Source organism: Physcomitrium patens, chromosome 15 (assembly GCF_059467195.1).
Source record: "Physcomitrium patens ecotype Gransden chromosome 15, ASM5946719v1, whole genome shotgun sequence".
Taxonomy (NCBI): Eukaryota; Viridiplantae; Streptophyta; class Bryopsida; order Funariales; family Funariaceae; genus Physcomitrium; species Physcomitrium patens.
In genome coordinates this window covers 5566198-5576062 of record NC_143424.1, presented here as the reverse complement: position 1 = coordinate 5576062, position 9865 = coordinate 5566198, and the positions used below count along the sequence as shown (strand labels likewise).

At 35.4% G+C, this 9865-nt stretch overlaps 1 protein-coding gene across 3 annotated transcripts; it reads left to right on the top strand.

Moving 5' to 3' along the window:
- Positions 1–475: 475 nt before the first annotated feature.
- Positions 476–5339, top strand: LOC112292776 (uncharacterized). Of its 3 annotated transcripts, none has more exons than XM_024541589.3 (10): positions 476–765; positions 1551–1731; positions 1965–2096; positions 2467–2517; positions 2843–2939; positions 3215–3261; positions 3570–3783; positions 3928–4054; positions 4366–4408; positions 4810–5339. In XM_024541589.3, the coding sequence occupies exons 2-10, from the start codon at positions 1585–1587 to the stop codon at positions 4882–4884; spliced, it is 933 nt and encodes a 310-aa protein (XP_024397357.1). In that variant the 5' UTR covers positions 476–765; positions 1551–1584; the 3' UTR covers positions 4885–5339. The 3 variants fall into 3 exon arrangements, with proteins under 3 accessions (XP_024397357.1, XP_024397355.1, XP_090112420.1); XM_024541587.3 differs by having other exon boundaries at positions 1544–1731; XM_090256294.1 differs by lacking the exon at positions 476–765 and adding an exon at positions 874–938.
- The last annotated feature ends 4526 nt before the right edge of the window (positions 5340–9865 follow it).

Here is a 9865-nt window from a genome sequence, read left to right as displayed (position 1 = left end):
TCATTGTGATGCATATACACACACACACACACACACATATATATATATATATATATATATTTTGCTTGATTGACATTATTTTAGAAGCAATTGATTTCTAACTTAACAACCACAAATTAAACTCTTCCAACTTTTTTTGTGCGCAATCACAAGGGTTTCTGCTATTGTACATACATGTATATTTTACACTACAATAAACTCATTAAATTTCTGAAATGAAATCCTTGCCAGTGAGAACCACAGTCTCAGTTTCGGGCACAGGGATGCGGTCATTCGTTTAAATGAGACAAAACCAAACATCTGTCCGTCAGTTCCATCCCCGCATCGATCGACGACAGGGGTAGGGAGAATGAATCCGACGTGGCAGACAGCGTGGCATAGACGTGTGCAGGAGGGGAGGCCTTCCTGGGGGCGGTGGCGCCTTGAGAAGGCGAAGAAGGAGAGCATCATCGTCGTCGTCGTCACGAAGGAATTTGTTGAAGAGATCTCGATTGTCTGCGAGCATCAGGGCTCGTAAACCCTAAACCCCGACTCGGGATCGCCGAGTCGAGGGGGAGGGGGGAGGGATCACTGAGGTCTATCGCACGGGAGGTCTCTTCTTCGACGTCGGAGCTCTGACGTTTCTCATGGATCGCGGTTGGGCTTACAGGCCTGTCTACGGTCTGCCCGCTGCTGCGCCTGGGCAGAACTCTCAGCAGCATGGGATGAATCCGTCCATGCTCGATGCGCACGGGAGCCCCCTTTCCATGCAAACTACTGTGGAGGGTACGATGTCATGGATCTCGAATTCGGCGTTGGGTTGCGTTCCGTTCGTTTTCTTCTGTTGTCTTGACTGATAGCGAGGTTATTGTTGTGTGTTGGTGAAGAGGCGGGGATAATTGGTGCTTTGTAGTCGAAGGGTCCGTGGAGATTCTTCGTTGGTTTAATTCTGAACTTAGGTGAGATCTAGGTTACATTTCCGATGAGGTGACATGTCCCTCAATCGTTGGCAGCAAGTAAGTACGATCTCTTGGCAAAAATGAGATGAAGAATATCTCACAGAGTTTGCTCTTCTAATATTCGTGACCTCTTTTTGTTCTTCTTTCTCATGGAGTTGTAAGCACTACTACTCATACGAAATTCGCAGCCGTCATATGCATGATCTCGTGTAACCTTTGAAATTCTCAGATGTTCTGTATTTTCATCTTAGCTCAGAAATGTTCATGAGGAGCCTGGTGATTGGAATTTTCTAGTAAATTAACCGTAGCTGTCGCGGTAATTAAGTGCTCGAAGACCTTGGTTGCTGAGTACAGGTTCTGATGTTAAATAGCGGTAGCAGACTGTCAGACGTCGAAAATGAAGATGTTGGAAACGAATTTAGCTCAGCTTGAATTGTTTAGAATTAGCGGATTTGGTTTTCTTTTTTTCGCTAGTGACCTTGAAGCATTTGTAAATGCATGGACCTAGCTGTTCGCGGCCTCGTTGTTGCTGCTAGTTTCCAATGACAGTTGAAGTTGAAGTTGAATTGCATACACAGGTATGGGACTGACGTTGGAGTGGCCAGGGTGCAGGAGCCGTAATCACTCAAGCGACGCGGAGCCCTGGATGTCACCTGTACCTGTGCATATTGTCACTCATCCTGCACAGCTCCCAACGTCCTTTTTGCGGCCCAATCCTCATCAGCCATTCGTTATTGGTTTCGATTGTGAAGGAGTTGATCTCGCCCGCTATGGCCGCCTCTGTGTCATGCAAGTATGGTACTTTCACCGTTGCTCAAGCTTTAACTTTTCTGTTGTGTCTGTCTTGGGGTGTCTGTTGCATTTTCACTTTCTACTAGGAACTTTGTATTCGTGGTTAAGATGAATTGGAATTATAGCAGATTCTTCTATTAAATATCTCATTTGCAGTCCAGCTGAGTTTGAAGTATCAGGTCTTTCGAAATTGCATTTTCCAATCTGACACACCTACATTTTTTCACATGGCAGTTGGCATTTGACAACGCCGTCTACCTTGTGGACGCAGTGTTGGGAGGCAATGCATTGATGCAATCTTGTAAACTGGGCTTGGAGTCGCCCTATATAATCAAAGTTTGTCATGACTGTAAGCGCGACAGTGAGGTGCCTTTCATCGCTTATTTTTTAAACTTCTCTGATCAGAATAATTTCTTTAATTTGCGAGCGATGGTTAACATAGATAATAGGTGTCTCATTCATATCAACAATGTTTCTGTAGTGGTATCCTTGTTCTATGTATGTTTGTTATGAGAAGTGCATCGCAGTTAGCTGCGGCGTCTTTTTCTATCTTGCCGGAACATGTAATGAAAGTAACACATATTACATGTTTCATTGTACTATTTTTCTCCAATGCCGAAATATGGAATGACTGATTTTTCTCGTGATAATTACTATGAAGGCCACTTTCGTGATATGGTGTGATTCGTCTGGAATTGGTTATGTTTCCAAAAACCTTCGTTCGATTGTTCTGCAGGCCTTGTATTTCCAGTACAATATCAAACTGAACAACGTATTTGACACTCAGGTCAGTGCAGTTGCTCGCCCATGGTCCATGAGATCCTCATAGATAATTTTTGCGTCATGAGAGCAAGCTCTGTACAAGTAGTCGCTTCAACTCATCAGTCCACTTTCCCTTATATCGTTCATGTTGAGTATCTAGTAAAGGTCATTCAAAGCCTTCCAAATTGATTCATTTTTGTGGGTTGATTTGTTACCATTTAATGGGAGTTTTATTTTGTTTTATTTTGTTTTTTCCTTCTGTAATCTTGATTTTTTTTCTGGCGTTCCTTTTAACACCACTGGTAGCAGAGAAGTTTTGGCAAGTAACAGTGTCTCGGGGGTTATGGCAGATTGCCTTCTCTTTGTTAGAAGAGCAACGTGGGAAGAATTGGATGCCTGATGACTACATTTCCTTTGTGGATCTATTGGCAGATGAACGGTATTGTGGTAGGAGTGCCCATACTTTTTGTAACATGTTACTCGTCTTATTCCGCCTCATATTATCACAATCGATGTCATCTTGTTGTTCACATCAAGTTACTACACATGTCAAGATTGCATTTGTATTGTGCTGTAAAGTATTTTGACTCAATGCATTTGGAATGAAGGTGTTGTTAGACCGAAATGTCTTATTTCCAGCTATTGCTTTTCTGTTTTGTAATTTTGCAAGTGATGTATTGTAATAGTTCTATATGATGCTGAAAGTATTATTATATTTGCAGGTGTAGCTTACGATGAGAAAGAGGAGGTGCGAATGCTGCTGAGGAAGGTCAGTTTTGATTTTACCAAATATCTTTACAGGCTTATTTGAATAGATGTTGATGATTCCTCAGTTCTTATCTCCGTGAACTATTTAAAGGGCAACCTATTGGTTGGAATCCGAATCTACCCACATTACTCTATACTTTTATGCAAGCCTTTTTTTCCTTTTAATTTTACCAAGAGCCAGATTCACTTGTTTTGTAGAATAATTGCGACGAAACCAAAACTCACATTCTTGAGGAGTTCAGGATGCATTGTTATGATAAATTTAAGACAAACATGGTCTTTTTACTGGCGGCTTGATGTTGTGCATAGGATCCTCAATTTTGGGCGCATAGACCGTGGACTGTGATGATGAAACGCGTAGCAGCCGATGACGTGCGATTTCTTCTTTGCATTTATGAGCGTATGGTGAAGTCCTTGACGGATCTGTCTAAGTGGCGTCTTCATGTTCGAAGCTCCCTTTATTGCCAGTGCTTCTGCGTTGGTGCTGATTGTTTCTTAGGTGGACCCCTTCCACCCCCTCCAGGTATGATGCGTACTATTAATCTTGGTTTTTTTCACATCTAATCACCTCTATATTATGGCTTTATTTGTCAAATTGATCATGACCTATGCAACTTCTGGTGTTGCTTCAAACAATGAATGACCATGGTTTTATGTTCGGCATTAGAGCAAGCGGTCGATGGAGAACTTCCACAAGAGGAGGTACTTGCTGTAGTAGATGTTCCTTGTGGAAAGATGGGTCTTGTTATTGGTAGAAAGGGTTCCTCCATACTCTCCATCAAGCAATGCTGCAGGTAATGATCTTACACACCTTTATTCTCTGGAACTACTCCATGGGCCTGAAGTGAAATTATTTTCCTAATTTTCAGTAAATAGAAATAAATATTACTTAGACATTTCTGTTCTGATATATGGATGTCTTTCACATAAGATGTTAAGTACAGCTTATGTCTCGCAATTGGATTTGTCTGCGGATCATTGAATATTTACTACTCATTTTCTAAGGTGTATTGGTCACAATATGCATGTTGTCATATGATTTCTGTAAACATCTGATTTGACAAACCCTAAAATTGAGTCCAAGTTTTGTTTGCTTAAAATGCAGGGCTGACATCTTCATTGGGGGACAGAAAGGACCTCCAGACAAGGCAAGTTTTCTGCCTGGCATTTTTTATGTAGCATTTTGTTCATGTCATCTCCTCATTTCAGAAACGTGGATTTCCTGCTTCAGGACTCTCTAAACCGTCGTGTTTTATGTCATATTTCTCTGATGTTGCGGCACCTGTGCTATTTAGGGTTCAGGAATGTGATTCTTGGGCTTCATTTGCACTATTTCTTTTATTTCTACAAACTCTCAGTTGACCCAATAATATCTTACAGGTCTAATGAGTCAACTGGCAATAGGTATTTAAGAATGTCATTGATCAGCTTGTTCTTTAAGTTGGTGAGACTGTCACCATTTTGTCCATGTGCTTCTGAGAATCTTGAAGTCCAGATTAGATTGCAGTTTTGTGATTGTCTCCACAATTGGTTGGGATTTTTGATACAGATCTTTGTCATTGGAGTGGTCAAGGAAGTGCGCAAAGCAGAGGCAATATTGCGTGGAAAGTTTCTTCCAAATTGAGGTTGATGGTTTCGCATAGGATGACACTGTGCTGAAGAATTGAGCCCTGCACTATTTCGGAGTCCTTCGGTTGTACGTCTGCAACTTATCACCTTCTTTCATGGACAGCCTCTATGATGGGCCATCTTTTTATTCTAGAACGTTTCATATATAAAGTCTTCAGACCTGTTTGTTTCGTCTTTCAGGTTATAGATTGTATGTTCAACGTGTATCAGGGTTTTGGATTCATGGTTAATTTGGCAGACGCAGTTGTGAACAATAGACGGGTAAGCAATAAGTTCTTAAATAGGATTTTTGTGAAGTTGCCTGGTGGGAGACGTGGTGATAGGATTTTGTACTACTCTTTAAAGTATTTTGTATTGTAGAGGATCTAGTATCCGTGCCTTATGTTCGTTCCTGACATGGAGATGAAGACCATGTTAGCAAACCTCAAGTAAATTTGTTATTTTCCTTTCTTTTGGCTAGTCACAAGACATCATCAAACGTTTCTTTTATTGCAGATGATTGTGATTATTAAGTGAAACTGGCAAACTCAAGCTGAACAAGTAGTATTAATGTGACTCCTTTGATTAGTATAGTTAACCGCTGGGAAGCTAAAACCAGAAGGGTGTAGAGATGGGTCCTGGTTCAGTTAAGAGATAGATGTAAAGCAGATGTTTTAATGACTTCTTGTTGTGGTGTAAGGGTTGGTTTAAGGGCAAGCCAGTCCAGGAGTATCAAAGTCTTTGTATGAGTATTGAATGATGAATCAGAAGAATTTTGAAAAACTCTATATGCAGTAATTATTCACCATTAAAGATGGTTCTTTGTTGTTGCTAACTCGATTCACAAGTTTAATGTTCCTCAAAAATAACAATGTCTTGCATCAGGCCATGTAAGACATTTGATTTGAATGTAAAAATAGGTTTGAATAAAACAAATAGGCTATTGAATGTATTTAATTGATATTGTTGGACACAATAAAAAGATTAGAGTTTTTATTTTTAAAAATTATTATTTGTATGCCAAAGATCCAAATTAATTCGAATTTGTTTGAATTTCAAATCTTATTGATTTTGTTTTTGTTTTGTTTTGTTTTGTTTTTTTTTGTTGGCAATTTTAATTCTATGTTTTCATTATTGAAGAAAAAGCACTTTGAAGATACAACACATAGTATTAGCAAGGTTGCATACAAAGAGGGTATGCAGTAAGATGACTCATTTTTCTAACATCCATTATTTATAAGTGGTGGTTGTTGCTTGAAAAGACTTCTATTCATTGACTTGTTTATATATGGCTCTTGGATCCATTGGCATCTAATTTACCATAAGAATATCCTATAATCTTTGGATCTTTTGGCATTTAATTTACCACAAAGGTATCCTATAATCTTTGGATCTTTTGGCATTTAATTTACTACAAAGTTATCCTATACTCTTTAGATCCTTTGACATCTTATTAACTACAAAGGTATCATATGCCAAATACTAATTATTCTTATCGAATTTTTGAATATTTTCTAATTGATACTTTAGCATCTTAACTTTGATATTTGGCTCTTGATCTTGTCCTATATCCATAAGATGCCTTATCTATACATTAAGAATCAATTCTTTAACTATTAACAATTTATCTAAGGTAATATCTTTTATAAGATAACTTATTTTACTTATACTTTTACTTACTTACTTTTACTTATTTACTTTAACACTTCCACTTTGTTATTAATTAGAAGCTTTCAATCCTATTGCCTTTATCAACATATAATATCTATCCTTTATTAATGCATTTGTCAACAAATTAGCAAGCATGTCTTTTGTTGCATAATACTTCATATTAATCATTGCCATTTCAATCTTTTCTCTTATAAAGTGATGTTGAATGTCAATGTATTTAGTCTTTAAATGATGTTTTTTAATTCTTTGCAAAAGCAAGACATCCTTGTTTATCTCACTTCATTATAGTTGCTTATATTTGCACTACTCCAATATCCTCCAAAAGTTATTTTAGCTATATTGCCTCCATTGCACCATGGCTTGTTGTCATTTATTTTGCCTCCATTGTTGATCTTGCAATTGTTAGTTGTCTCTTGCAATTTCATAAAATATCTTTCATTCCAACACAGAACACATATCCTATTGTTGACCTTCTATCATTTGCATCTCTAGTCCAATTTGTATCACAATAACCATGCAAAGTAATGTTATTACCTCCAAGACACAATTTGAAGTATAAAGTGCTTTTTAAGAACCTCATGATTCTTTTGATGGTTGTCCAATGGATTAGTCTTGTCTTTCACATGTATTAATTCTCAACACTTACTGCATTTGCAAGATCCACTCTTATGCCAACCATTGCATATATAAGTAAGCCTATTGCTATCTTATATGAAATATCTTGTATTTAATTTTTAATTTTAGTAAATTTTTCATCTGTGAGCTTCATCAACTTCAAATTGATATCCAAAAGTATTCCAATACACTTATATTCTATCATATTGAATCATTTCAACACTTATTTAATGTACTTGTTTTTGCTCATTTTAATGATCTTTTTAGTAGGATCTTTTATAAATTTCACACCTAGATAATAGTAAAGTTCTTTCAAATCATTCATTACATATTCTTTTCCTAATTTTGCCTTCAACCAATCCATCATTTTTAAGGTATCAGTTAAGATTATCAAATCTTCAATATAGAATATGATAATTAATATGAACTCATTTGATTGCATTACATACATGGAATGACCAACCTTACTCCCTAAAAATCTTTCATTTATAAAAAAATAGGTCAATACGTTGGTACCATACCTTTGGTAATTACTTCAGTTCACATAAGGTTTTTTTCAACTTACAAATAAGATGTTTTTTTCCTTCAACAAATCCTTAATATCAATCTATGTAGATATTTTCTTCCAACCTTCTATTTAAGAAAGTTGTCTCCACATCCATTTAATGCATCTCCAAGTCTATTGTAGCTCTAATTGCTACAATGATTCTAATGGTGTTGAATTTGGCCACAAGAGCAAACGTCTCATTGAAATCAATACCAACAACTTGTGAATAGCCTTAAGCAATTAATCTAGCCTTGTATCTTATAACATTGTCTATTGCATCTTTTTTAGCTCTAAACATTTACTTACAAAGAATTGAAGATTACTTTGGTAGAAGTTGATTCAATTTCCATGTTCTATTATCCATGAATAATTTATATATATATATATTTTTTTATAGCATTCTTCTATTTCATAGCATTTGTGGACTTTATTGCATTATACAAATTCAATAAATTAGTAAAGAGTTTAATATTTATATATTCTTTACTTACTTGAAGAAAGATGTGATTCTGCTTTCATTTACCAAGTTATTTTTTTATCTCTCAATGGATATTTTATTTAACCTTCATGCACTCCAATGTCTCTTATAAGCTTCTTTTATCTTAAAACTTATCTCTTTACATTCAAAGATTGGTATTTATCATTATCATCATCATCTTCAACATCTTAATTGTCTTTACTGTTGATTCTAGTAATTATAGATATACTTTGATCTACCTTCTTTGACTCTTCATCTTGATTTATACTTCTACTATCTTTATTATTATCATCTTTTTATTCTTTCTTTATTAGAAATGAAGATATGTCTACAAATATATCATGACTTCTACTTAGAGACATCTCAAAGTCCTCATAAGTATTTTTATGCTCCAAAAAACTTACATCATAGCTCTTGATGATCTTCTTGGTTTCTAAATACATTAGCCTATATGCTTTGATATCTTCACAATATAAAACAAACTCATATTTAATATCTTTTGCTTCAAGTTTGGACGTCATATAATTGAGTATCTTTGTATAAGTAATACATTCAAAAAACTTCATATGTAAAACACAAGGTTTTTTGCTACTCTAAGCTTTTTGTAGAGTCATTGATCTGAGTGCACTTATAAGGCATCTATTCCTTACATACATTATTATAACCATGGTTTCTTCTAAAGATTCATGTCCATAATTTTGTGCATAAAATATATTCCTTGTCATCTCTACAATGGTGCAATTTGCTCTTTTAATAATTCTAATTTGTTGTAGAATGTAAGAAATAGAGGTTTTTCTTATAATACCTTGAATCTTCAAAATTCATCAAAATACTTTATTACATACTCACCCACATTATCCGTGTGCAATAGTTTGATCTTGCACTCACATTGCTTCTCTTTAAGTACTTTAAATTCCTTAAAACTTGAAAAATACTCACTATTGGCTTTAAAGATGTAAATCTACACATTTCTTGAAAAATTATCAATAAATATGACAAAATAACTTATTCCTCCAATTAATGGTGTTCTCATTGGTCCACAAATATTAGAATACAGAATCTCCAACAATTTTCTACAACTTGCTACAAATATACTTTAAAATAAAGCCTTTTATTGTTTGCCTTGGATACAACCTTTACAAGCAAGTAGCATAGCATTGTAGCTAAATTGGCCAAGATCCAAGCTACTTATAATAGATTGAAATTATTTCATGCCTTTTACATTCAATTGATTAAGTCATTGATGCCAAATTCTAAACTTGTCTTGATCTTTTGAAAAATCAACAAATGTTGCTACTTCAATCACATTAATCTTCTTACAATTGATGAAATAGAGGTTTCCAACTATAAAGCCTTTGGCAATATGCCATCTATCCAATGTCTTCAAAAAATATCTATTTATATCAAATTAAACCTTACAACCATATGATATAGGTTTTTTTTACCCAAAAGAGGTTTTTCATCACCTTTCGTACATGTAAGACTTCTTTCAATTTAATCCTCTTGATTTGATTCTTCAAAATAATTTCTACTATAATAGAGCCAATTTCAATGGCTTGTATCATGTTATCATCTCTCAATTAAACTTTTATTATTGAAATTGCTTCATAAGTATCAAATGAATATATGTATGGTATCATGTAGTTAGTAGCATTCAAATCTCTAATCCACTTAAATATGACAACT

Excerpts from the sequence above, each read along its gene's own strand:
- LOC112292776 (XM_024541587.3), top strand. The coding sequence starts at position 627 with ATGGATCGCGGTTGGGCTTACAGGCCTGTCTACGGTCTGCCCGCTGCT. Across the intron at positions 766-1,543 it reads CATGCAAACTACTGTGGAGG|GGTGCAGGAGCCGTAATCAC; the intron begins GTACGATGTCAT and ends TGGAGTGGCCAG. Across the intron at positions 2,518-2,842 it reads ACAACGTATTTGACACTCAG|ATTGCCTTCTCTTTGTTAGA; the intron begins GTCAGTGCAGTT and ends GGGTTATGGCAG.